The sequence below is a fragment of the Zosterops lateralis genome, assembly GCF_965231275.1.
Source record: "Zosterops lateralis genome assembly, chromosome: 9".
Lineage (NCBI taxonomy): Eukaryota > Metazoa > Chordata > Aves > Passeriformes > Zosteropidae > Zosterops > Zosterops lateralis.
This window is the reverse complement of record NC_139769.1, coordinates 1,448,608-1,475,466: the sequence shown is the minus strand read 5'-3', so window position 1 is coordinate 1,475,466 and position 26,859 is coordinate 1,448,608. Positions and strand designations below refer to the sequence as shown.

The 26,859-nt window shown below is 51.2% G+C and overlaps 1 protein-coding gene across 1 annotated transcript in view; it reads left to right on the top strand.

The window, feature by feature from the left end:
- Positions 1 to 26,859, top strand: part of PDE4B (phosphodiesterase 4B) — a gene marked incomplete at its 5' end in the record, with an annotated part of 162,638 nt that overhangs the window by 117,266 nt on the left and 18,513 nt on the right. The window contains one exon of the mRNA XM_083867568.1: positions 18,178 to 18,290. Within this exon, the coding sequence (XP_083723694.1) occupies positions 18,178 to 18,290 (113 nt within the window). The remainder of the gene's footprint in view (positions 1 to 18,177; positions 18,291 to 26,859) is intronic.

Sequence of the window (26,859 nt, the reverse complement as noted above, 5' to 3'; positions counted from 1 at the left end):
AATATGGAACATTAAAAGCTGTCAAAACAAATGATGCTGCTCTGCAGAGCTCCTGCCATCTCCCTCTTCCTCCCCACCCCATTCTCCCGTGGGACTCACTCCGTGATTTTCAGCAGATTATTCCAAAAGCTCTACGTGCACTTGGGGAAACAGAGAGGCCAGTGAGTCACAGGCTGTGCACTGAGGGAGATGAATCCCCAGGATTAGCCATGGGGATGTTTGAGCTCTGCTGTCAACCACTGAGGGTTTTGAGTTTGGGGCTTGAGGCTCACCCCAAAATCAGAGTTATGGTGTAGGGGGAGAGGGGGTGGACAGAACCTGTGGGTTTTGAGGAGCCACCACCTAGCTCAATGCAAATTATTCATCATTTTTAAAAGCTGGAGGATTGTGGATTAGGAAATTGAGATTGTCCAAGCTCTGTGTGCTGGTCCTGCCCCCTGAGCTGGCGCCGTGTCCTGCTCTGCAATCCCAGATCCGCCGATAGCGCTGACTCACGGCCTCGCTCCACGGCCCCATCGGCCCAAACAGGACATTTTTTGCAACATTCTGCATTCTTGGGTGACTCTGCTGCCTGCAGATATCCCTGGATTTCGGCTGGGGGATGACAGTCCCAGGCATTTCGGTGAGGGGTAAATTGAGGGCACAGAGTTCAGCCGAGGTGAATCAGCGAGCTCAATATTTCCCCCTTGGGTACATAAAATATAAATTGGAGGCAAACAGATTAAAATTCCAAACTAGAGCAGGTTTTAAAGATAATGCTTTCAATTAATTACATTTAGCCACCAAAAAAACCCCCACTGTTTTGTTGCATTTTATAATTAATTTCATTGAAATGGTCAATGAAATGTAAGGGGTGACTTGGTGTCCTGTCTGTCCATGGCTCAATCAAGACTTGGGGACACAAAGGGTGCTGTGTGTCATAAAGAATTCCTGTGGATTATAGCTGGGATGCTTCCCGAAGCCACATTCTCAATTTTCATATTGAGAAACATCAGGAAATTAAACCGAGAGGAAATAGAGGTGAATTTAGCATTAAATTGTGACCTTTTGACCTTCCCAGGAGCCAAGGAACCTGATTTAAACAGGTCTAACATTTTACCAGTGGCCTGTTCTATGTGGCTCAGGTGGTGTGAACAGCCTTGCTCTGCCCCTTGTTTAACATTTCTGAATAATTTTCCTCGTGAAGAGCTGAGGATTATTAATAAACCTTGTCTTTGCATCCAGTGCTGGTGGCCAAGTGGAGCTTTTCAGGTAGATCCAGGATTGTGCTTTGAACTTCCAGGATTCATCCCTGAGGTTCCTCCTCCCTTTCCTACTCCAGCGTTTATTTCACCACAAAGGACTTTCACTCTTGACAGACTCTTTAGACCAGAAGTTTTATTATCTCCAGGTTAAAACCAGATTTAATGGCTCCCAGAGGGGTCTGGGGATGAAAGCAACACCTGGATTTGGGGGCAGATCCAAGCGAGGACCTTCCTGCCCGTGGTTTGCCAAACTCTTTGTGAAAGGGTGACACAGAGCACAGTTAATCCTCTGCCTCTCTCAGGGTTTGGGGTTGTTTTTTCCTCTGGTTGAGCTCAGATCGTTGCTGTGTGGTCTGGCTGGGGAGTTCCTTCCGTGCCCTGGGCCTCTTGTGAAAGTCATCTCGAGCTTTCAGGGGAGGAGGAGGGTTTGGGGCTCCTGCAGGGGTGCAGGAGGTGTTTTTGCACAGATAGGAGGATGGAGGAGTTTGGGACAGGGAGAGCCCCTGGGGGCTGGCACCAGCAGAGCCCCTCTGCAGCACACCCAGCTCCTGGTGAGAATCCCCGGCCAGGCTGTGGCTGAGCCAGCTCCAGAACCGGAAACCGTCCAGCCACAACAGCCCAGGATGGTGCCCCACCTAATTAAGGCTGTTGAAAGGCACGGCTAATTAGTTTAGGTGGAGCAGCTCGTTTAGGATGTTGCTTCCAGGATCCAAGTTGGTTTCCCTGCACGTGTGAGCTCCTCAGTGCTCTCCCACATGGAGCAAATGAGATAATGCAGTGCCCAGGTAAATCCTAGGTGGGTACTGAAGTCATTGCATCATCATATCCTGAGTTTTCCAGGCCTTTCTCACACTCCTGCACTCACGTGTGCCCGGCAAGAAAACACTTCTGCTCACACAGTGAAATGTTCTTGCTGTGACCCAGCCTGGCCTCGTTTAGTTAGAGAAACAAAAACACAGTGTGGGCACGCTGTGATTCGCAGGAAGTTGAGATTGGGGATTGAAATCTTCAGGCTCAGCTCTAGGGCTGGGCTGGAGCATCCCAAAACCATCCAGACCCATGGGCATCTCCATCCCAGCCTGCAGCTCTCTGGGCTCTTTTCACTGCTCTGTGGGGAGTAAAGCTGGGACGGGGCTTCACTTAATTTAAAAATCCACCATGACCTTGGAAATTCTGTCTTCAGCAACGTGCTCCAAGTGTGTTAAATTCCCTACAAAGTCATTCCCAGTGTTCTCCCTGCAGCTCCCTCCCTTGTGAGCACTGTCCATCTTCTGCACTCCTTGTTAGACCCCGAATAGGAGAATTCCCCTCCTGCTTCCTATTTTTCCTCCTGTCTCCTGATGAAGGCAGGGAGGAATCAGCGTGGCCAGTGAAAGGATGATGTGCCAAACCCCGAGATCAAGTTGGAACTGAGGAATCTTTCCTCAGTTCGTTCCACAAGCCAAGATTAGATTCCGCCTCTCTTGCCATTTCTGCTTCTCCCTCTCGGTGCACCCAGGAATTCCTACTATGCAGGCAAATCCCATTCCCGGATTCCCCGGTGATGGCGCTGCTAAGTGACATCTGACGGGATGCTTCCTGCATTTTGTTACTTCCATTTGGCACCAGAAAAAGCCGCTCTGTCACTTACCCCCCTGATTTGTGGCACCTCGGCTGCATTGTTCCCTGCAGGGGGAAAGGACACTGGGAAACGGGATTGCCTTGTGGTAAAACTCATCCCACCCTGCAGGAGATGCTATCTCCAGTCGAAAATACTTCCTCAGAAAGTCTCCGGTTTTCCTTCCTCGTTAGCATTTCAGATTAAACCTTTAGGCTTATCTCCACATCAGAAATTACCTCTCTGGGAAGCTTCAGCAGCTTCTATCAGCCACCTTTAGGTGTTCTTGGTTGTTCACGCCTCGTTTTTTGTTTTTTGCACCTCATTGTCATGCGAAAGCTGCAGTGGAGCTTGGCTTTGGGAATCTGCAGCTTTCATGGCTTTGGGAATCTGCAGCTTTCATCTCTTCCTGTAGCGTCTTCAAAGCTGAGCTTTGCACTGGCTGATGTACAATCAGACACATTAAAACACGCCAAATTTGATATAAAAAGCGCTTTTGGAGTTTCATTCAGGAGCAAGGCTTTTTATTTGCTGCTCCTTTCCAGGTGTTCCCAATGTTGGTGTTGTTTACTTTGTGTGGGAATGAAGGTTCCTGGTGAAATATCTTCTGCAATGCCCATTGGAGCTCAGGTCCTTCACTCCCAGCAACATTTGGGATCTTGGGAAGACAAGGCTTGAGTAGCCCCATCTCTGCATTTTTCAGTCTGGTTTTAAGGTGTCTGTGGAGGATATCCCAAAGTCTTCCTGAAAAACTACAGCTGGACCTGCAATGGACAATTTAGAGGTTCATTTTCTGGTGCTCAGCCAGGCCTGACCCAGCCGGGCCTATCCAAGGTGGTGTCCCAGCTCCTGGTTGCCTCATCCCCATCCTCTCCTGCAAGGGGTGATGCTCTTGGCACTCTGGGTGCCCTGCTGCCCACCCCAGGGGATCCTGGCTGTTGCATTTTATCTTCTTTTCTGCCAGAGTCGGGATTAAATGTTTGAGACATATTTCTTGTTTGGACTCAGATGTTTATCAATCCTTATCTACATTACAGTTTCACAAACTGTGAGTTCTCCAGCACTTCTAGCTAACAGTAAAACTGGAGCCCTATCTCTCTCTCTACAAGGCCTTTTAAGGATAAACTGTCTAATAAGGAAATGACACCTAAATTATTTGTACTTTTACCCCAATAACCAACCACCCATGGTCACAATGTGGACTTTTCTATCCAATTACAAAATCCCACCCAGACCATGAAGAAGAAAGTGAAAAAGAAGGGCTCAGCCTCTGCCCTAAATCCTCCACCTTGCTTTATATCTATATTACTGTATTCTAAACCCTTAAACTCTGAGTTTTGCACCCTGTGCTATCACACACTTCTATCCAAACCCCACAGCTACAATCCCAGGGCTGTCACTCAATTTTGGGAGCCTTTTCCACGGCCTCAGGTCAGTGCAGTGTTTGCTTGGGGGGTCAGTGCCTGTCAGCACAGAAAGTCTGTGAAAATTCTGAAATTTTCACAGTGCCCTGGAATTCCCAGTGCCCAGAGTTCCTGGGAACAGCTGGCTGATGGCACTGAAGGACTGGCTCAGTGGGCAGCTCCATCCCCACCAAGCCTGGCCAAACCAGGCTGGAGATAATGAACCGCAATCAGCACTCTGTGCACTAATTGCTGGGCAATTCTGGTTCCTCTAACAGTCACTGGGGCTGTCAGGGAGCTGCCAGCCCGTGCTGGTGGCCTTGGTGACCCGATTCTCATGACCTGGGTGGTGATCCAGCACTGGTGGGTGCAGGCAGGACTCTGCAGGTTTGGCCAGTTCTGCCCTAACCGGCTCCATCAGCCCGCTCTGGGCTGACCTCTTGGGATGAGCTCCCTGGAAATGCTCCATCTCTGCTCCCCAAGCAGCAGCTGATGTCCTGCTGCTCACCTTGGGCTGGATTACAGGAATTGGGATCAAACTGGGGCTGGCCAGCAGCAGGGCTCTGCAAGAGCTCCTCTGTTTGCTGCCCAGGCCTTCCACTCTTGCTGCTCTCAAGAGTCTGTCCTTGTCGTGAGATTCGTTTCACCCCACTTCAGCCACCTAAAAATTATAGACCAGTCTTAAGTGGTGGCTGCTTTTTGAAGAAAAGCTCCAGAGCAAACCATCCTGTTGTGCAGGAAGATCAGGAATTCAAGTGGAAGCCAACTCGGTGAAGCAAGGAGAGGGAAAATGCAAGAAAAGAGCAGGCAAAGAGTGAGAGAGGAACAAGGGAGACATGGAAAACTTTGGGAATGTGGAGGGTGTTGGGTTGACCAAAAGCTGATGGAGCTGTGAGAGATGAGGGGACTCCAGTGGGAAAGAAAATACAGAAAAAAGTGTTGATCCATGGCTGAAACAACCTCATGGTAATGCTGCAGGAAAGACCAAAATAGTGGTTTTTTTGTCTCAGTCTTCATCCTCCAGCTTGCTTGGGAAGACAAGGGATGAAGGACAATGAGGGAGCAGCGGGCTGGGGACAGCCTAGAGGAGGTGGAGGTGTCCAGGTCCTCATCATTGGACTGATCAGGCTGGAAAAGCTGTGAGGTCAATGTGAGTCACTCATGAAAACTGTGGTGCTTAGGAAGGTGACAGCAGGAAAAAGGTGACAGCAGGAAAAAGGTGACAGCAGGAAAAAGGTGCACCTTTTTGAGAAGGGTGGAGCAGACTAGGGGAACTGTGGACTGGTCAGACTCTTCTCATCACCCAGAGGTCACTGAGGGTGTCCTCTGCAGTTTATTTCCAAATACATGACAGACAAGAAAAGAAAACTGGGCATGGTGGAGGCAGACTTGCCAAAGCAAACTGTGTTGGAAAGGCTCCACCTCCTCCTCCACGGGCTGGAGGGTGGCCCTGGGGACGTGGAGTGCTGTGGGTGGCTGTGCAGGGAGCACTTAGGCACCATTTCCCACAACATTCCCACATGGCAGCTGCTGACAGGGCTGGGCATGGCTGGACACTGGGCTGGGGGTGAATTCTGCATGTCCAGTTGGTGGCTGATGACAAGGAGCTCTGGGGTGTCCAGCAGTGCCCTGCAGCTGCTCCAGCATCAGGGAGCTGCTGGTGCTGATGCCTTGGGAAGGCTGGTCTGGAACAGAGACTGGGCAGAGCTGGAGAATAAAGTAGGGATTTATTAAAAGGCCTTTAGGGTACACCTTGGGCAGGGCTACACCCAAGGTGGACACAAATGGACACAAAATAGTCACAAAACGATCACAAAATGGACAGATGATCACTTGGTCTTACAGTTTTATAAGTTTTGGTCCATTTGCACGTTGGGGTTTAATTGTCCAATTCCAGCTGCAGGTTGTGAGGTCTCATCCTTCTTGTTCCACCCTTGTTTGTGCTTTTGGGGCTGAGAGTTGTCCTTGGTGTGCAGCAGGAAAAGGGTTTGTTTTGTGTCCCTGCTGTGTGCAGAGCTGAGTGACACTGACTGTGAGCTCAGAGCTGCACCCCTGGGCACCACAGAACCTGAAATACATGAAAGACAAAACTCAAGGCATCAGTGCTCAGCTGGGATGGTCCCACTGTGTGTGGTGACCTCTGGGGGTCCCTTCCTGTGGCCGGGGCAGAGCGGAGCCTCCTGCAGCGAGCAGAGAGTGACAGCACCTCCGGAGGGTGATTCAGCCCATCCCAGGGCACTGAGAATAGACCAGGATCACCCCTTGGAGCTCCCAGCCACTTTCCACTGCTGTGCTGGAGCTTAGGTGATTAACTTTGGGCTGGCTAAAGATAGCCCAGCTGGGCCCCCCAGGGCAGTGACATTTCTGCAGGCTGAGATTCCTGCTCGGATTACCCCGCAGCTGGCCCGGGGCTCAGGGCTCAGGGCTCAGGGCTCGCTGTTGACTCAGAAACATCACTGCCACTATGGCACTGAGGGGCTGCCGGGCTCTGCTGGCCCAGCCGAGTCACACTGCAGGAATTCCTGTCCTCCCTGGGAGCCTCTGCTTCCCAGCTGGGCCCTCTTCCTTCTTGGGATGCTGCAGCCCTTTGGTTTTGTGGCATTCCCCGCTGACAGGAGGGTTTTTCTTTCTCCTTTTCATTCCCCGTGGTGACACAAGCTGGAGCTTCTTCCTTCTTGTCACCATTTTTATGGCATTCCCTCCATCCAGGAGATTTTTCCTTCTCCTTTTATTCCCTGTGGTGACAGAAGCCAGGGCTTCTTCCTTCTTGTAACCATTTTTGTGGCATTCCCTGCATCCAGGAGGTTTTTCCTCCTCCTTTTCATTCCCCTGGTGACACAACTGGAGCTTCTTCCTCCTTGTAACCATTTTTGTGGTATTCCCTCCATCCAGGAGGGTTTTTCCTTCTCCTTTTCATTCCCTGTGCCTTCTCTTGGTGAGACATCTCCTCCTGCTTCCCAGAATCTTCCAGTTTGAACCTGGATGTGTCCTGGATGTTCTTGGCGAGTGCTGTTTAATCACTGCCATGACGTCTTCAGCAGCTCTGGAGCCGTTTTTCTTGGGGCTGAGTTTTCCCAGCAGCTGGAATGGTGTGTCCCAGAAAGGACCTGTCTTTAATTAGGGAACTTAGAATGCCAGGCTCCTCAGCAATCCAACAACAAAAAAGAAAAAGTTCATTTTTCCTGCTCCCTGTTGTTTGAAAAAGAGAAAATAAAATAAAAATGCCCCCCAAAACCTTGGCTGTATTTTGCCAGAGGCTGTAGCTGATGTCAAACGCTCTCATCCCCAATTTCGGTGTCCCACATTATTCCTGGCAGCTCCAGCTCACTCATTTCCTGGCATTTTTCGCAATTAGCAGTAGAAAGCTTTCACTTCATTTTTTTTTTTTTTGTCTCTATCTTCCCCTCTCATCTCTGAGCCCAGCCTGAATACAGGCCCCATTGTTCCCGCTGCTTTGGAGCCCCTGTTAGGATTTCACCCTCGTTCCCCCACAGCTGGATCCCCTCCAGTGCCACCTCCTCAGTGACCCCCTGCCAGTGGCTTTGCCAGTTCATCCATCCCCTCTCCCTGCTGGGATTTCGCTTCCCGGGCCTTTCCTCCCACATCTCATCTATTAACAGAGAAAAATCTACATTTCCAAAGTCCTATTTTTTTTTTTGTTGAAAGAATAACTGGGAGACAACTCTGCTCTCATTGACATGCAGCTCCCGTGCCCTCTCTGGCTGCAGCATTCCCAGCTCCTGCCCAACTCCAAACCCAACAAAGAGCCCTTCCTCTGCCTGCCACCTCCCCAGAGGGAGGCTGCAGGTGTGAGAAACCCGAGAGGGGGGCACAGCTCGAGTGACTGGTCGGACTGGAGTCCCAAAAATACGACGAGGGGAGAAGGGCAGGCTCGTCCATTTGTTGGGGAGTTGCTCAAGAGCGCGGCGGCTCCACCTGTTCCGCGGGCGCTGGGGCTCCGCGCCTTCCCGAGCACATCTGCACTCTTATCTTGGCCACAGATATAATTAGGCTGCGTGGCACACGGTGGGATGGTGAGGAGGAGGAGGAGGAAGGGGGAAGTGTAGCTGAAGGCTCTGTGGTTCCCATGGTTTTTGGTCTCTCCTGGTTCCTGGCCCGGCAGATCGCGAGTGTTCACAAGAGGAGACACATTGGGATGTGAGGCTGGGCTTGCTGGTGTTGCTTTTCAATCATATCTTTTTTCTCCCATGTCTTTTGTGCTCCTGAAAAAAAAAAAAAAAAAAAGGTTGGGAATCTGTTCCACAGATCCCCTGAATATTGGAAAGAAATTCAGAATTACAAGGTTTGTTCAGTGCTTTGCGCTTTGGGAAGTGGTGCTGTAAGATTTGGACATTTCATTGCAGGTTTTGAAGCGAATCCTTCCATGGGGGTTGTGCTCTCTGCCTTTGCTTGTTTTCCATGTGAATTTCCAAATCTGTCCAACAGAAGGATTTCCACAGGAATATTCTCTGGATCTGGTAGAACAATGCTTTTAATTCAAGGAAATAGCTCTCAGAACTCACTAACAGGATACATTAAACAAATAAATCACCGGGTGTCAGTTATTCCCTCGGCATTGTGAGGGATAAATATGTAAACATGTCCACACGATCCGTGAGCAACCACAGCTCCATTAGGGAAGGCAAAGGGTGAATGGCTCCCAGCCTGCACAAGGCCCTTTTCCATCAAGTTCTGGCAGGTCCTTTGTTGATAAACCTGTTTTACTCAACGTGCTCCGGGGTTTTAGAGTGATGCTAGGCACTGGTAGTAATTAACTAATGTGGGGCAATATTCCTGTTAATGAACCTGGTGTTATGGAGGTGAAATAGCCATTTTCTGACACTGCTTAGTAATTAATGTGAGGTGATATTCCTGCTAATGAACCTCCTGTTGGGAAGGTGAAAGAGCCATTTTCTTTTGGGAAACGGGAGGGCCTTTGGTCATCTGGATCTGTGGGACTTTTATCTGGGCCATGGCCTTGGTGCCTTGATAAATCACTCTGAGCACCCTCCTTCTCCTTCTCCTTCTCCTTCTCCTTCTCCTTCTCCTTCTCCTTCTCCTTCTCCTTCTCCTTCTCCTTCTCCTTCTCCTTCTCCTTCTCCTTCTCCTTCTCCTTCTCCTTCCCCTCCTTCTCCTTCTCCTTTTTCCTTCTCCTTTTCTCCTTTTCTCCTTCCTGTTCCCCTACCCCTTGCCCTTCCATTTCTCTTCTCCATCTCCTTCTCCTCCTTCTTTTTCTTCTCTTTCTACTCCCTCTTTCTTTTTTTCTCCTTCTTCTGCTCTTTCTTCTTCCCCTTCCCCTCCCATTTCTTCTCCCTCTTCTTCTTCTCCTTCTCCTTCTCCTCCTCCTCCTTCCTCCCCCCATCTCTTCTTCATCTCTTCCTTCTTTCTCTTTCTTTTTTCTTCTTTCTCCTTCCCTTTCTCTTCTCCCTCTTCTCTCCTCCCTTTTCCTGCCCTCTCTCCTGTCCCTGGAGTTAATCTAAGCCCAGGTGGGATCAGCTGCTGGATCAGTTGGGGTGGACTCTCCCACCTTCCCCCCCACACGAGCTCTTAGTCACGAGCAGCCAAGGAGTGAGGAATGCAAATGAGGCCTGCAGTGACATTAATGAGCTTTATCAGCTCCCAAATAATCATCTGCCATTCATGTGATCTGCTCCAGCATCTGCTCTTCACAATCTTTTGTGTCATCTGCAATAATGACAACAATTGGGATAATGTGTAATAAATAGAGAATAATTAAAAGTGGGCTGGTTTAAGGTCCTCTGATGAATGCAGACTCTGGGCTTGTGTCCTATGGCTTCACCTGGGAATTAGGGACATTTTACAATTGTGTCCTGAATGGATTTTCCAGTTGGGAGTCAGGGACTGTGCTGTCAGATGTTTCCTAAAGCAGAGTTTTCATGCACCTGGATAAACATTTTCACCTTCCCATACACGTCCACGAGGACTCCAAAATCCTCATCTCACCAAGAGCTGTGGTGCAGCTCAGGTTCCCAAATCTGCTCCCTCTTCACCCCATTCCCTGTCACTCCTGGAGGGAAGGAATCAATTCCCCCCATAACACTTGGATTTTAATCTTTGAGGGTTTAAGAATGTTTGTCTCATTTAGGTTTTGTTGAGTTTTATCAGCTTGTCCAGCACTGGGTGAACATTTCAGTGCCACATTGTGCCACACACTGGATTTGGGAATAAATCCAGCATCAAAACCTTGCCAAGCCAAAAGGGAGCAACTGCTCTTAATCATTTTCCTTTTAGAGGAACAGATTTTATCCTCAGTCTAAATTGTTGAGGTAAGGTTTAGATACAGTGATAATATTTTATTAAATCACTGGAAAATGACTTTGGTGACCTCGAGTCTCAGCTGTTGTTGCTTCAAAGGCAGCTGGAGTTGGGCTGGGAAGGACGGCCCCAAACACTGAAGAACTTTATAAATAGTCCCAGTTTATTGCAGCCAGGATGCAACGAAGAGTAAATAACTTAGAAGATGTCTTATGGCACTGTAAACATGTGGAATAGGATGGATAGACAGAGTAAAGTCAGGAAAACTGCTGGAAGCTGCTTTTAACCTTCCACGTGAAAGTTTCTCTTGGAATTTTTGGTTGGAGTCTATCAGGGTTTGGGGGTTTTTTTTTAAGTTTTAAGCTCTACATGCCCAAGGTTTACAAGGAAAGTTGTGATCCAATAGAAGGAATTCTTATTTTTGCTTGCAGAAGCAGAAATGAAGAATACAGTGAGCCCAAAATTTGATTTTTAACAGTTAAGGAGAGCTGAGTTTGAAAAGATGTTGGCAAATATTTGTCTTCAACATTTCATGTCCACCAGATGACATGAAATGTCCATGACATTGGACAATCTGTTCATAACTTAATCCCACTGGGAATATTCCTCCTACATTATGGAGAGATGAGTTTCTTGGCAGCTGGAAAGGGAACTTCAGCTGTTCCCCAGGTTTATCAATTCACCTGGTTGGGATGTGGAGTTTTGGCCTTAAAACTCTTGTGGCCTTATGGCCTTTGCACTTCCCTCCAGAAGAAGTCCTAAAGTTTTTATTTGTCAGGACTGGGGTGACAAGAGAGAATCGTGAGGGGATCAGGAGAGAGAAGATAAACCCAACTTGAAATTTTGGCATTTGGATCTCATTTCAAAGTATTTCCTGACTCAATTCTCCTGCATCAGTCCAGGGCAAGGCCACCAGTCCCTCCTGCAGGCTGGGGACTCTCTGCCCACCCTCCTGCCTTGCTGTGGCACTTGGGGACATGATGGGGACAGTTTGTGGGTTAAGAGGGGAACTCTGCAGCTGCAGATAACGCTGGCCTCGTGCCCAGATCCCTGAAGGGAGAAGGATGGCACAGATGGGATCTGGGGGGAGCCAGGGATGAGAGTTTGTCCCATTCACCCCCGTCCCATCCATGGCACTTCAGGGGTCCCCTGGTGAAGTGTGTGCTTGTCCTTACACTGAGCTGCTGAGAAAAGAGGATGTTCCACAAAACCTTTCACTTTCCAAGCATTCAGGAGTGAAAAAAGGCCTCAAGTCCATATTGATGAGCAGCTCTCACTTTCCCCCCTGTGCCCAGCACTGGTGAGGCCACACCTCAAATCCTGGGGTCACTTTTGGGCCCCTCATGACATGAAGGACATGGAGCATGTCCAGGGAAGGGAACAGAGCTGGGAAAGGGTCTGGAGCCCCAGGAGGGGCTGAGGGAGCTGGGGAAGGGTCTGGAGCCCCAGGAGGGGCTGAGGGAGCTGGGGAAGGGTCTGGAGCCCCAGGAGGGGCTGAGGGAGCTGGGGAAGGGTCTGGAGCCCCAGGAGGGGCTGAGGGAGCTGGGAAGGGGCTCAGCCTGGAGAAAAGGAGGCTCAGGGGGGACCTTGTGGCTCTGCACAAGTCCCTGCCAGGAGGGGACAGCCGGGGGGGATTTGGGATCTGCTCCCAGGGAACAGGGACAGGAGGAGAGGGAACGGCCTCAGGCTGGGCCAGGGGAGGTTTTGATTGGATATTTAGGAAAATTACTTCCTGGAAAGGGTTGTCCAGCCCTGGCACAGCTGCCCAGGGCTGGGGTGAGTCCCTATTCCTGGAGGGATTTAAAAGTATATGTGACACTTGGGGACTTGGGGCAGTGGTGGCCTTGGCATTGGCAGTGCTGGTTGAGCTGGAATAGTCTGACAGGGATTTTCCAACCTAAACAACTGTATGAGAAAATGAGAGCACAGAAATGTCAGAAAGTGAGAAAAAGCTTTTAAAAAGGGGCTGCTAAATCACCTCTGCAGTGAGAGATTCCATGTGTTCCATCACCTTACAGAGCTGGAAAAGGAGCAGATGGCAAAACCCACCAAAAATGCAGTTGTTGCAAAATGCCAGCACTGGAACGAAGCTGCATTTCAGGGCACTGCAGTAGAGAAACACGAGGCAAGAGCTGCCTCTGTCCTGGGAGTGATGCCTGAAGTTTTATCTTTCATGTATTTCAGGTTCTGTGGTGCCCAGGGGGACAGCTCTGAGCTCACAGTCAGTGTCACTCAGCTCTGCACACAGCAGGGACACAAAACAAACCCTTTTCCTGCTGCACACCAAGGACAACTCTCAGCCCCAAAAGCACAAACAAGGCTGGGCTGGAGGGAGGGACAAGAAGGATGGGACCTCCCAGCCTGGAGCTGGGATTGGACAATTAAATCTCAATATGCAAATGGATCAAGACTTACAAAAGTGTGAGATTTTGTGACCTTTTGTCCATTTTGTGACCATTTTGGGTCCACCTTGGGTGTAGCCCTGGTCAGGCCCCTGTCAAGGTGGATCCTAAAGGCCTTTTAATAAATCTCTACTTTATTCTCCAGCTCTGCCCAGTCCCTGTCCCAGGCCAGCCTTCCCAAGGCATCAGGAGGGACTGGCAGCAGCTCCCTGAGGAAATGTCACCTCAGCTCTGCTGGAGTGCCACCAGCACCAACCCTCCTGCACAAACATTGGGTCAGATTGAAAAACTGAAACTCCTCTTGTTCCTCACTTCCCTCTTGTGTGTCAGCAATGACTTCACCTGTGCAAACACCACCGAAGCACCGCTGCAATTTACGGGTTTGGCTTATGCAACCCCCAAATATAAACTGAAATGTGAGAGGGTTGAAGATGCCTCCTGAAGTGTTCCAGGAGCCCAGCTCCCAAAATTGCAGCAGTGTTTCTGTAAGTGTCCATGTGCCTGGGCTCTACCAGGAAGGTGATGGAAGTCAGCCACTGGCCTGGCTTTGGGAGAGTTTCTGGCAGGGGGAGTTGCTCTGCTGATGTCAGTGGGGCGCTCACGTTGGGTTCAGGGAAAGAACAACTCATGAAGCATCTAAACTTGTGTTTACTGTTTGTGGGAGTCGCTGTAGCAACAGCAGATACCACTCAGGGACAGAATCCCAGGGCACTTCATCCCTGTCCTCTGCTCTGGAGCCAGGCTGGCAGAGCTGGGGGTGGCCAGCCTGGACAAGAGGAGCCTCTTGAGAGCCTCTTCCAATGCCTAATGTGGCTCCAAAAGAGCTGGAGAGAGATTTGGGACAAAGGCTTGGAGGGATGGGACACAGGGAATGGCTTCCCACTGCCAGAGAATGGAATTAGATGGGATATTGGGCAGGAATTGTTCCTTGGGAGGGTGGGGATACCCTGGAATTGATTTCTCAGAGAAGCTGTGGCTGCCCCTGGATCCCTGAAGTGTCCAAGGCCAGGCTGGATGGGTTTGGAGCAGCCTGGGACAGTGGAAGGTGTCCCTGCCCGTGGGTGGAACTGGATGGGATTTAAGGTCTCTTCCAACCCAAACCATTCTCTGGTATCCAAGAATATTAAATATAAAGAAAGCCAAAAAATATTTGTTATTTTAAGATCATTCCCACACGAAGCTTTTAGATTGGTAGAAGAGCAACTCCTAATGGATTCTGTATCTGGCTGTTATTTTGGGGTAGCTGTGGATCTGAAAATATTTCACGGGGGACTTGGAGCACAAAACACTTGGAGTATTTTAATTCCACCATACTGGCTTTAAAAGCAAATTTAGCTTTAGGAGTGGGACTGTGTGGCCTCTGCTTTCCCAATTTATTTGTCAATAGCTCCAAGTTCATCAGAAAGAGTTTGTGCAGCTGCACAGAGCCAAGGAGGGCTGGTTTGATAAGAGCTGGGGTTTCCGGGGCCATGGGCTCAGTCTGCGTCACTCGGCGGCTTCAGGGACAGTTTTGAGTTTCTAAGAAGGGCTTGAACTGGGCTCTCTTCCTGCTGTGGGCAAGGCCAGTGACTCTGGTGTGTGATTCTGTGAAATGAGCAGGAATGTGGCGTCTGTGATGTGAAACGAGCGGGAATGTGGTGACTGTGATGTTTCCTCTGCCCAAGAAAAGGGAGCCCAGCTCAGCAGCAGGTTCAGAAATGACTGCCCAGTGACCACGGAGGGCAAGGCAGGAGCTGGAGGGCACACACGCCCATCAGGCATCGTTTCACCAGGCAGCCAGCTTGAGAAAATGAGTGAAAAAACAAAGTTTAGATGAGTCAACCCACCCAAAACACCAAGAAGAGCTGCACAGGGATGCAGGTGCTGCATCTCGCTGGGTGCCAAGACCAGAGGGAGCTGTGGGTGGGCTGGCCAGTCTCAGGAAAAAAGCAAATTCTGAAAGAAAATGTGAATGGTGCTTTAGAAAATTCACTTCTGCTCTGGGACAGCAGCAGAAGTCACCTTTTTCCCTTTAAAATGATCCTTAGCACGAGCTGTTTGCTCTCATTTTATTGTGTCTTTGCCATTGAAATGACTTGAGTTGTCTTGAGTGACCGTTTTCAAAATATCCGATTTTAAATCGTGAATCCATTGGCCTCTCAGTGGTTTTGGTGCAGAGGTTTAGGCAGGTGGCAATGCTCGTGTTTTACATGAGTAAACCACAGAGGGATCCCCGCTGCTCCTCAGGATTCCCTCAGGAAACCTCGAGGCAGAAACCGAGGGGAGGAGGGTCCTGATGCACCCTGCTAAAAATTCCCGAGAACACTGCGAATGTGTGAAATATTCACTCTTTATTTAGCTCATCTTCTGAAACCCAAAAATAAATATCAAATACTTACAGCCAAACCCTCTAAGCCGTCAAGTTTCCTAATTCACCTCGATATCCTTGATATGTGATAGCTTTGCTTGTTTTGGCTTTTTTTATCTCCTTTTATTACATAAAACTCAGATTACAGAGCACAGGAATATCGTGAATATCAGCTCTGGGGAACGTGAGCCCTTCAATATCAAGAGCAGATTTCTGTTCTTGGTCCTGCATTCCCTGATGGCTCTTTGGGAGGTGAAGATTGGAAGTGAAGTGACAGTGGCAGCGGGTCCTGCAGACCTGGGCAAGGCTGGAAATCCCCCAAAAGGCTAAAATTAGGGTCTGGTGTCAGAGTCTCTGTGAACCTGTTCCTTCTCCTCCTCCAGGAATGCACACATGCCGTGGCTGTGCTTCCTGAGGAGTCTCAGAGCAGCAGAACACAGGACAGGAACAGGATTTGATTTAAACATATGGGGTTTACTCTGAGATGGGTTTTTACCTATTCCCCAATTTATTTTACCTTTATTTATCAATCTCAACATTTTCTGCAACAAGTGGTTTGAGCCCTTCTGGGTCAACTAATTTACATGATAAAATAGTTGAGAGGGAATACTCATGGTAGAAAGGAAAATACACTGAGCTTTGTGTGATTTTGGCTGTTTTCATCCACTTTTTGATTATGCAGGAATGAGAGAAGTTTCAGTGTTTGGATCTCTGTGAGCACAGAAAAAAAAAACCCATTAACTTCCAACGCCACAAAGACTTGGACTCACCAAAACTTTCAGACGTGTCTATGCCAGGATTATCACTGAATTACCTTCGGCAGGGTTTATTTTCTGTTTACTCTCAATCATTTAATGGAAGGCCCCTATCCAGTGCTGCTTTATTGATGTGGTGAATGACACAGAGGAAGAGGCACCAGCACAGGGTGCAGCTCCTTCCCCTGGGGACACGAGGGACACGAGGTGGGGAGGACAGGGGGACACGTCTGGATCTCCTGAGTGTGTCTGAGCAATCCTGCCCTGGTGATGTCACCGCTACCTGCCACTAGAAATGCTGAATCCATTAGCCCTGACAGATTTATGGGATGAGCATATGTCACCGGGATTATGAGAAGCAGTTACATTCATGGGGAGATTTTATGATTCACTGTATCCGCTCGTGGAAACCTTAACTTTGACACCGGAGCTGCCTGGGAGTGAGCGCCGTGTCCTGCTGGGAGGGCTGGGGATCTCTGAGCTCGGGGGGAGCAGGGGGCAGGGATGGTGGGTTTGGGGTGCAGGGCCTGCTGGGGGGCACTGTGTCCTGCTGGGAGGGCTGGGGATCTCTGAGCTCGGGGGGAACAGGGGGCAGGGATGGTGGGTGTGGGGTGCAGGGCCTGCTGGGGGGCACCGGGCTGTGGGGCTGGTGGGGACAAAGCTGGGGAGCCAGGAGTGATGGGGAGAAGGACCAGGAGTGACAGGGAGCAGGGACAGGAGTGGGGAGTAGGGACAGGGTTGGGGAGCAGGGCCAGCAGTGGAGACCAGGGACAGGATTGGAGACCAGGGACAGGAGTGGGGAGCAGAGCCAGAAATACGGAACAGGGCTGTTGGGATGGGGAATGGGACAAGGCAGGGCTGGGGAGCAGAGCTGGTGGATGTGGGGAGCAGAACTGCTGGGGAGCAGAAACAGGCAGGGTTGGGGAGCAGGGATGTGGGGAGCAGAACTGTTGGGGAACAGAAACAGGCAGGGTTGGGGAGCAGGGATGTGGGGAGCAGGGTTGTTGGGGAGCAGAACTCCTGGGGAACAGAGCTGATGAGCTGCAGGGCTGGTAGGGAGAAAAACTGTTGAGCTTCAGGGCTTTTGGGGAGCAGAAGCAGAAGCAGGCAGAGTTGGGGAGCAGGGATGTTGGGAGGAGAACTCTTGGGGAGCAGGGCTGATAACAAGCAGGGTTTGTAGGGAGAAGAGCTGTTGGGGTTCAGGGCTGTTTGAGTTTGAGGCTGTTGGGGTTCAGGGGAGCAGGCTCTGGCTGCTGCAGGGAGCTGGCCCAGGAGCAGGAGCAGGGGCAGGAGCAGGAGCAGGGGCAGGGGCAGGGGCAGGAGCAGGAGCAGGAGCAGGAGCAGGGGCAGGGGCAGGGGCAGGGGCAGGGGCAGGGGCAGGGGCAGGAGCAGGGGCAGGGGCAGGAGCAGGAGCAGGAGCAGGAGCAGGGGCAGGGGCAGGGGCAGGAGCAGGAGCAGGAGCAGGAGCAGGAGCAGGAGCAGGGGCAGGGGCAGGGGCAGGGGCAGGGGCAGGGGCAGGAGCAGGAGCAGGAGCAGGGGCAGGGGCAGGAGCAGGAGCAGGGGCAGGGGCAGGAGCAGGAGCAGGGGCAGGGGCAGGGGCAGGGGCAGGGGCAGGGGCAGGGGCAGGGGCAGGGGCAGGAGCAGGGGCAGGGGCAGGGGCAGGAGCAGGAGCAGGAGCAGGAGCAGGAGCAGGGGCAGGGGCAGGGGCAGGGGCAGGAGCAGGAGCAGGAGCAGGAGCAGGGGCAGGGGCAGGGGCAGGAGCTGGCTCAGGGGCAGGGGCAGGGGCAGGGGCAGGAGCAGGGGCAGGAGCAGGAGCTGGCTCAGGAGCAGCAGCAGCAGCAGCAACAGCAGCATCCCGCAAGCGGCGGGGGAGGCCGCTGGGGCGGGGGGACCGCGATGACGCTCCCCGAGCCGCAGCCCTGCCCTGCCCAGCCCTGCCCGGCCCGGGGGGCGCTCCGAGCGGCGGGGGCAGGGCCGGGGCGGGGGCAGGGCCGGCAGCAGGGCCGGGCCGGGCGGGGACTCGGTGCCGGCGGCCGGGGAGCGCAGTGCAGGGATGAGGGAGCGGAGCGGCTCCTCCGGCGGCGCTGGCGGCGGCTCGGGCGGCCCCGCCATGGACAGGCGGCCCGAGTACATGTCCGTGTGCCTCTTCGCAGAGGAGCCCTACCAGAAACTGGCCATGGAGACGCTGGAGGAGCTCGACTGGTGCCTGGATCAGCTGGAGACCATCCAAACATACCGCTCCGTCAGCGAGATGGCATCCAACAAGGTGAGCGCGCTTGCGGCACCGGGATGCGGCACCGGGATGGGGAGCGGGGATATGGGATGGGGAGGGGGATATGGGATGGGGAGGGGGATATGGGATGGGGATGCGGGACAGGGATATGGGATGGGGACGGGGACAGGGAGAGGCGCGGGGCTCTCAGCCTGATCCCGAGCCGTCCCCGTCCAGGACAGCAGCTCCAAGTTAGAAGGCGCTGCGGGTTTCCCCGAGGAGACGCGTCCGGGGAGAACTCGCGGCTGGTGGCGTGGGGAGAGTGAGCCCCAGGGTATGAGCCGGGATGGAGAGAGGAGAGTGAGCCGGGATGGAGAGAGGAGAGTGAGCCGGGATGGAGAGAGGAGAGTGAGCCGGGATGGAGAGAGGAGTGATCTGGGATGGAACAGAGAGTGATCCGGGATGGATCCAGGATGGATCAGTGAGTGATTGGGATAGATCTGGGACAGCCACCCGGGATAGTTTGGGCAGCACGATTTGGGGACATCATGGAGCCCCCGGTCTTTGCCGAAGCTCATTCCCGAAAATTCAAGAGGTTTCAATTCCCGCCGGTCCCTGGGAGCCGATGGGAGCAGGAGCCCTGTGCAAACACCCGCGTGTAGCGAATCACCGCGCCAGCGCTCAATTAACTCCATCGCTTAATGATAATAACGGCCAAGCGTAAACACTGTGCTCCGGGATTTTACGGCTCTTTTGGCTTTCGGTGACGTTTTAATTTGGTTTTTGAAGGCGCTGGGCTGGCAGGGATGGACACAGGGAATCACGGAGCTTCCCCCGGGAGCCACAGGGGAGTTCTGAGTTTCTCTGCACAGAACAAAGTGCTGAAATAAAGCAGGAAAACTCTGCGGCGTTTAAAGCCAGGGGAGCAGGAGGAAAGCAGAGTATCCTGACAGGCAGCAGGGAGCAAAACTCGAGTTCTGAGCACTGTGTGCGACTTTTGGGGAGTTGAGGCTCCATGTGCTGAGCACAGCCCCGGCCCCTGCCCCTTCCAGGGCTCCCAACAGCGATTCCATCCCCACTGGAATTGTCACAGTCACAGATTCCCATCCCAGTGCCCATCACATCCACATCTTTGCCCAGTTGTGATGTTTAAAACCCATTTCTGCACCACCCCAATGTTGTTATTGGTTTTTTTTTTTTTTTTTTTTTTTTTTTTTTTTTTTTTTTTCCTAATTGGAAATGACTCCAATCAAGAGATGCTGAATCAGAAACTGAATTTATGAGAAAAGAGTTGAGCAAAGCTCAGTCCCGTGTTGGTTCAGCTTCCTCTTTCTGGTAGCGATTTACCACCATGTGCAGGGGCAAAGGAAGCAGTAAAAGTTTTATAGACAGAGCTTTCAACAGACAAATATTCTTTTTTTTTCGTTTGAGTTTGCATTGAGGGAATCCTGGATGGAAGCAGAGAAAGGTTCAGGCTGCACCTCCAGCGTGAGCACGACGCCTTCAGTTTGAGGTTATTTTTTTTTATTATTATTATTATTTTTTTTTCCTGAGTGACAAATCCAGGGCCTGGTGAAGGTGAAACTAAATTGCTTTTGTAGCACTTTAAAGTTGCCATTACTCGGGGTGCAGATGGCCTGCAGCTGGCTCGAGCAAAAGCTTCCTGAAAAACTTGGTTCTTTCATAACCCCTTTCTGAAACGTCTGCGCTTTTTTTTTTTTTTTTGGTCAACTTCCAGTTTCACAGTTTTCAGCTGCGAAAGAGAAGCATAAAATGGCCTCAACACCTCGCCCTGGGGCTGGAAATATTGTCACAAATCACAGCACGGTTTGGCTTGGAGCCTGATGATTTGGGGGATTTTTTGGGGTTTTTTTTTTTTGGATGGTTTGCAGAGAGCGATCTGGCAGTGCTGGGTCTCTCCTGGATCTTCAGGGAGAAGATACTGAGCATCCCATCTCAGCTCCTCCATTTGTCACCGGCCCAGCAGCAAAGCCGGCAGATGTTTTGAAAACAGGATGCTCGGGCTGCGCGTTATTAAAGAAAAAAAAAAAAAAAATTAAAAAAAAAACGGAAAGAGAAACAGTCTAGATAGGAAGAAAGCAAATGGGCTCGGCATGCTCCCAAGTGCAGCAGCAGAATAAACACTGACCTATCTTCCTGACCTCCGCTCTCGCCAGTTCCTGGCCCCGCGCCACCCAAGCCAAACTACGTCATTGGGGGCTGATAGTAGGCATGGCACAGCTGTTGCAAGTGTGACTCGAATTTCCTGTCTCCTTCCTGACAGACGTAGTTTAGAAAACCCAGAGTTGCAACAACAGCGCGGAGAGAGGCAGAGAGAGAGAGAGAAAAGGAGGTTCTCGGCATCACTGAGCGCTGGGGGGTTCTCAGGAGCGCTGCGGCAAAAAAACAAAACAAACAAAAAAAATATAAGTCAAAGGAGGCAGAGGAGGGGGAAGAGCCATGCGGGACAACAGCCGGGCTTTGAGCTGATGGGGTTCCGAAGGCAGCGCTTAAAACATGTGCGTATTCCTCGTTTGAACGGGAGTGGAGGGCAGGAGCGGCTGTGCTGGCACCAGGGACCCGCAGTGCCACCCGCAGGGATCCCGGAGAGCTGGCACAGAGGGGACTCTGCTCCCTCCGGTGCTGGCAGCCACTCCTGAGTGTAAAACAGCCCAGGTTCTCTGCAGAGCTAACCCTGCACAGCGCCCTTACGCTGCTAATTTAGAGAAAAGTCATAACCTGCAAAAATACCTGTTTGCTGCAACCGTGGAGGGAGTTTATTGTCTTAACCCTGAATTTCCTAATATCTTCTGCTGGGAGCTGACAGGGCCCTGCAGCTTTGCAGGGAAACAAAACAACCTGGAAGGAGCTCTGCAGGCACTGAGGGAGCAAACCACACTTATTTACATTATTGTTACATATATATTCTTATTTCTCCTGCATTTATCACCCTGTCCAGCTTCCAGCTCAGGCAGCTGCTGTGTCAGAAGGGTTTGTGAGTCAGTGATGATAAAGGAGGGGGGATTTTCTGTCCTGGCATTAGGCAGCTGTGCTGTCCTCAGCCTCACTTGGCTGCAGATGGGACCTGCTCTAGTCCCTAATTTGGGATCTGGGGCAGGATGTGCTCAGCGCATCCCCTGGATCAGAAGAAGGAGCAGGTTCTTTTTCCCAGCTGAAATGCTGGCCCTGCAAAGCTCCAGGTTTTTTATGGGGCCATCACAGAGTAAAATGGAGAAGATGGATTGTTCCTGCAGAGCTGCAGCCCAAACCTGCACAGACCTGAGCAGCACCTCGGCCTCTCCATAAAAGACCAGGCCAGGTCAGGGCTTTCTGCAGCCCGTGGAGTCCAGAGAACAGAATTGGTGCTCTCTGGGGATGTTCAGAGTTTAAATAGACAAGAGTGTGAGTGGTGTCCTCTCATGACTTTGCAAACTCTTCTTATCTCTACCCAAACTCTCCCTTGGAAGACTCTTCCTTGCAAAAAAATCCTTAAACTCCCTTATTACAACTCTTAAAGATGTTTTCTGTCATTCCCAAGTGCTGGATGACTCCAGCCTTGCCCATCCAGCGGCACAACCCTCCCGCTCTCCAGATAAACACCCCCCATTTCATTTCTCTGGGATTTCAAAGGGCATTTGGGTCAGAAAAGCAAAGCCGCACCTCGCTTTGGGGAGAGGGCGGTTAAATAAACATCTGGCCACCAATGTAAACTGTAAACTGCCGGCCGAGTGGATGTGCCGGGCTGCACAACGTCCCCTCCCCTCCGGCCAGCCCTGGAACCCCCAGCCTCGTCCCCTTTTCTTTCTTTCTTTCTTTCCTACGTGATGTTTCCCTTAAGTGGTGCCGAGCTGTTTAGTCTTCCCCTGGCTTTGCGCTGGAACTTCCTTTGTTTAATCGCCGCACAAAGAGAGGTTTGTTCGCTGCGGCAGCCGGCGGAACAAAGACACTTCCACGTCTCCTGTTTTTTTTCCAAGGATGAATCACTGAGCCCCGCTCACGGTGCCGGTATTCCCGGGGATTTGCCTGGGGTTTTTTTTGGGGGGGGAGGAAAGCGGCGCTCGGGGCATCTCCAGGCGCTCCCGCAGCGCCGCTCCCGCAGCAGCATCGCGCACATCGGAGCGGCTTTGACGTCGATTTTTAACCATTCCCTGGCCGTGCAGGACCCCCCGAGCCGTGGAGATGCTGCAGGAGGTAGGAGGGAGGTGTTTTCTGGCTCCTTTTGGGGGTATTCCCCCCCAGCTGGGGCGGGTTTGGGCCATATCAGGGATGTCCTTGTGCTAAAGGACAGGGCACTGCGTTCCTGCGGTGCTGCAGGAGAGGGTTTGCAGCAGAGGAGCCCAAAGGGGTGAGCAGGGAAAGCTGCTGGGTCAGGAGAGAACAGCTCTGACCCAGCCTAAAATACCCCCTTTGGGTTTTTTATCCAGCTCCCGTGTATCAGCCTGATCACCATCATAAATTGACTTTAGTGTGGTTGTCTCTGTGTCCATTCCTGTGCTCATTCCCCTCTCAAGTAAATCATTCTAGGGGTGTCAAATATGCCCTAAAAGCAGGGTGGGATATTGGGACCAGGAGTATTTAATAATGTAATTTAATAATGTTTTGTCCTTGAGAGCCCTCTGGGCTGTCAGTGCAGATATCGCGGTTAAAGTGCGTCGGATGTTTTAGAAATTGAAATGCTGGGAAGCTGCAGCTTTTGGGATGTGTGGGGACAGGGTTAGGGGGTGGTGTCACCATCTGGGGATGCCCTCCTGCAGCAAAGGGATTTGGGGTGCTGGATGCTTTCCCATCTTCTAGGGTGTTGTGGGAAATGTGTGGGAAAAGCCCATCCGAGGGGGATCCCGTGGCCATTGCTGGTGCAGAGATCAAGGCTTTGCTGGTAGAATTTTGGTTCAAATCTTTCTCCCCAAAGGAGCATTTTGGGGAACTGTCACCCACCCTCCAGGCCACAACAGTGCCCAGGACCTTCTGGCATGTCCTTTAACCAATTCTGGTTTATCCTGGGATGTGATGGGGTTTTAAAAAGTTCTGCATTCTCAGACTTTTACGTTATAACACGTCAGGGTGGGGCTTAAATAAATAATAGCTCAAAGGCAGGTTCAAAATGAATCATGAGCTGAGGGCAGCACTGGAGAGTGACTAAACGTGGGGAGCAGGGACCTCTCTGGAGTGTGGGTGACATCCCAGAGGAGCAGCATCACTTGAGCTGAGCAGGATTTCAGGGCAGTCCTGATCCTCCCCCTGGTTTGGAGTGATTTTGGGGCCAGCCTGACTCCAAACTCCTCGTTTGCTCCAACTGAGCACAACATCTGCATGGAGTGAAATGAATTGAGAAGACGTTGAGTTGTCAAAGGCAGGACAAGTTGTGGAGATGTTTTTGGGGCTGGAGATTCGCCCTCAGAGCTCTGAGAGGGAGAGATTCCCCCGATTAAAGCCCGGCTTAAAGCAAACAAACCAGAAGTGCCTCACCTTGCTGCTGGTTTAGCTCAGCTGGGCCAACAGCAGCAGGAGGATTCTGAGGAGCATTTGCCTATCTCTGTGTGAGAAGGAGTTTTCATTTCATTTTATCTCCATTAATTAGTGCCTCCTCTATGGGTTTGATGCTTGCATTAGGCTCATTTTCATTTTGGCACCACCAGCTGCCACGTTTTTGGGGGGGATGCTGAGCCACACCAACTTCTTCCCTGGATTTTCACTGCCCTCCTTCCCAGGATTCCCTCTTTATCCCGTGTTTTCTGAAGAAAACAAACTTCTGTTGATTCAAAGTTGCCAGATTTTTTTTTTGTTTGTTTTTTCTTTTCCAACACGAGCATCTTGGAAAAGTCTTCTCAGGGCACAAAGTTATTTGAATTTTCCAAAGCCTGTTCTCCTACTCAGGTAAAACCCCAGCTGGATTTGCCTAAATGATGACTTCAGAGCTTGATTCAAATTTAAATTAGATTTAAATTGCTGCTTCATACGATTAACAAAATCCAGTGTTTAATTGCATCGCTCTCCTGTCAAATGACAAATGCTCCGTTTAGTTGTTTTGTGTTTTTTGGTTTTTTTTTTGTTTTTTTTTGTTTTTTTTTCTGATTGAGGATCTAATCCAGGTTATTCCAGCCCAAATTCCCGGCATGTCCTGGCTCTGCAGAGGAGCAGGGATGGCTGTGTGAGCACAGGGGAGGCTCTGGGCTTTGTGGGCTCTCCTGTGCAGTGGCTCAGCTTCCTCTGGCACCGAGGCTGTGGTTTGCAAGGGTGTGACTGACACAAGATTTGGGGCTGAGATCTGCAGCTCCTGCAGCGCTCTCTGCTCTCGGGGCCACAGATGTTGTCAGGGCTTTCCTTAAACCAGCTTCGTGTGGACAAACGAGCTGCTGGAGGTTTGCATTTTGTGCTGCTCCCCTTCCTCAGGGTCCTTTTGCTCTCAACATTTCCAGCTGGTAAAATTCTTAAAATGATGATGCAGGATGAGTGTTTTGGCTTGTTTCTGCTTTTGTTTGCTTTGCCTCTCCTCAGAGGGAAGAGTAAAAGCAGCGCTGGGATGAGAAATTGGTGTGGACACTGAGCATGCTGCTCTGGGAACTGATCTGGGGAGTTATCCCTGGCCTGGGATGTGCCTTTTGTCTGGCTCTTCCTCCCCAAAGTGCAATTTGTGTCACAGAATGCACCTTTCAGTGGGGGAGAGAGAGGAAATCCATACAAAACCCAACCAGATGAGCTGTAGGCTCCAGATGTAGCTGCCAAAAGGAATTGAGTAGGAGAGATCTGTTCTGGATATTGGAAAAGCATTTTGGATGGAGCAGAAACCAACCAGAGCTTCCTCCAAGGGATCCCAAAGCTTCAGACTGGGCCAAACCTCCCTGCTGGGCTTTTTCCACCCAAGGAGACCAAAAATCTGTCCTTTGTCCCATCACACAGCCAGAAATGACTGTCCAAGGCCAGGCTGGACAGGGCTTGGAGCAGCCTGGGATGGTGGAAGGGGTGGAATGAGATGGTTTACAAGGTCCCTTCCACCCCAAACTACTGTGGGCTTCTCTGAAATCTTAAACTCTGCCAATCCTGGTATTTCACATCCATCCAGACAAAGGATTTGGTGTTGGAGACAGGGATCCATGAGCAGTGGCATTGGAATATTGAGACTGGGATCTGTGGGCAGTGGTGTTGGACACCCCAGGACTGGGATCCAGGGGGAATGTTGGTGTTAGACACTCCAGGACTGGAATCCATGGGCAGTGGTGTTGGACACTCCACTCTCTGGGATCCAGGGGCAGTGGTGTTGGATACTGGAATCAGGGACAATGGTGTTAGACAATCAGGATTTGGATCCATGGGTTTGGGATCCACAGGCAGTGGTGTTGGACACTCCAGGACTGGGATCCAGGGGCACAGTGATGGAGTTGGACACCCCAGGACTGGGATCCAGGGGGAATGTTGCTGTAGGACACTCCAGGACTGGGATCCAGGGGCACGGTGATGGAGTTGGACACCCCATCACTGGAATCCAAGGGCAGGGGTGGAGTTGGACACTCCAGGACTGGGATCCAGGGGGAATGTTGGTGTTGGATGTTCCAGGACTGGGATCCAGGGGCAGTGGTGGACTGGACACCCCAGGACTGGCATCCAGGGGCAGGGATGGTGTTGGATGTTCCAGGACTGGGATCCAGAGGCAGGGATGGTGTAGAACCCCCCAGGGCTGGGCTCCAGGGGCACTGGTGGTGTAGAACACCCCAGGACTGGGATCCAGGGGGAATGTTGGTGTTGGACACCCCAGTACTGTGATCCAGGGGCAGTGGTGCTGTAGAACCCCCAGGACTGGGCTCCAGAGCCCACAGGAACAGGCAGGAGCAGATCCAGCCCCGCAGGGCACTCGGGGATTTCTCCAGCCCCAGCCCCATGCCGGGCACACCTTGCCCAGGATGACACACGGATTTTCAGGGAATCACAGCTTTCCCCATGAGCGGAGCCCTTCCCCGCGGCGGCCCAGGGGGATTTTCCTCCCTGGGCGCTGAGTAACACCCGGAATTCTGGGGAATGGAGCAATCCAGTCTCGCCATGAGCCGCACGAATCAATCCCGGCGCTTTCTGTCCTTGGGCAGGCTCCTGCAGGGAGCTCTTCCTTTCCGGCATTGGGAGCAATTTGCATATTTCGAGTTCATTTGGCTGGAAATGAGCTGGAAATGCCCCAGTGCTGCTGAACGCTCAGCTCCAGCTTCCAATTCATCACTTTTTTAAAAGCCCCGTGTTGCGTAAAAACCCAACCTCGTCCCACCCAAGGGAGGTTCTGCCTCTCTCAGAAATGCTAAACTTCACTGGGAGGAAAATCTGAATATTGTTCTGTCTACATCAGATAGATGTTCTCTGCTTTCATGAGCAGCCACATGCTGATTTATGGCAACCTGCTATTTATTTATCAACATTTACATTGTGGATTTCTAAATTAATTCTAATAACATCAGGCCAACAAGTTGGTCATGATGTTGCTCCTTTAAAGTCTTCCTTTGAACGTCTCTATAAATCAAGGCTGCTTTGATGTGAAATTGGAGATTTCATAAGCCTCTGTTTACTTTTTGGCTTTCCAAAATCAGCTGAAGGGAAAACAAAAAGAAAAAAAAAAAAACAACCCAAACAACAAAAACCCCAAAAA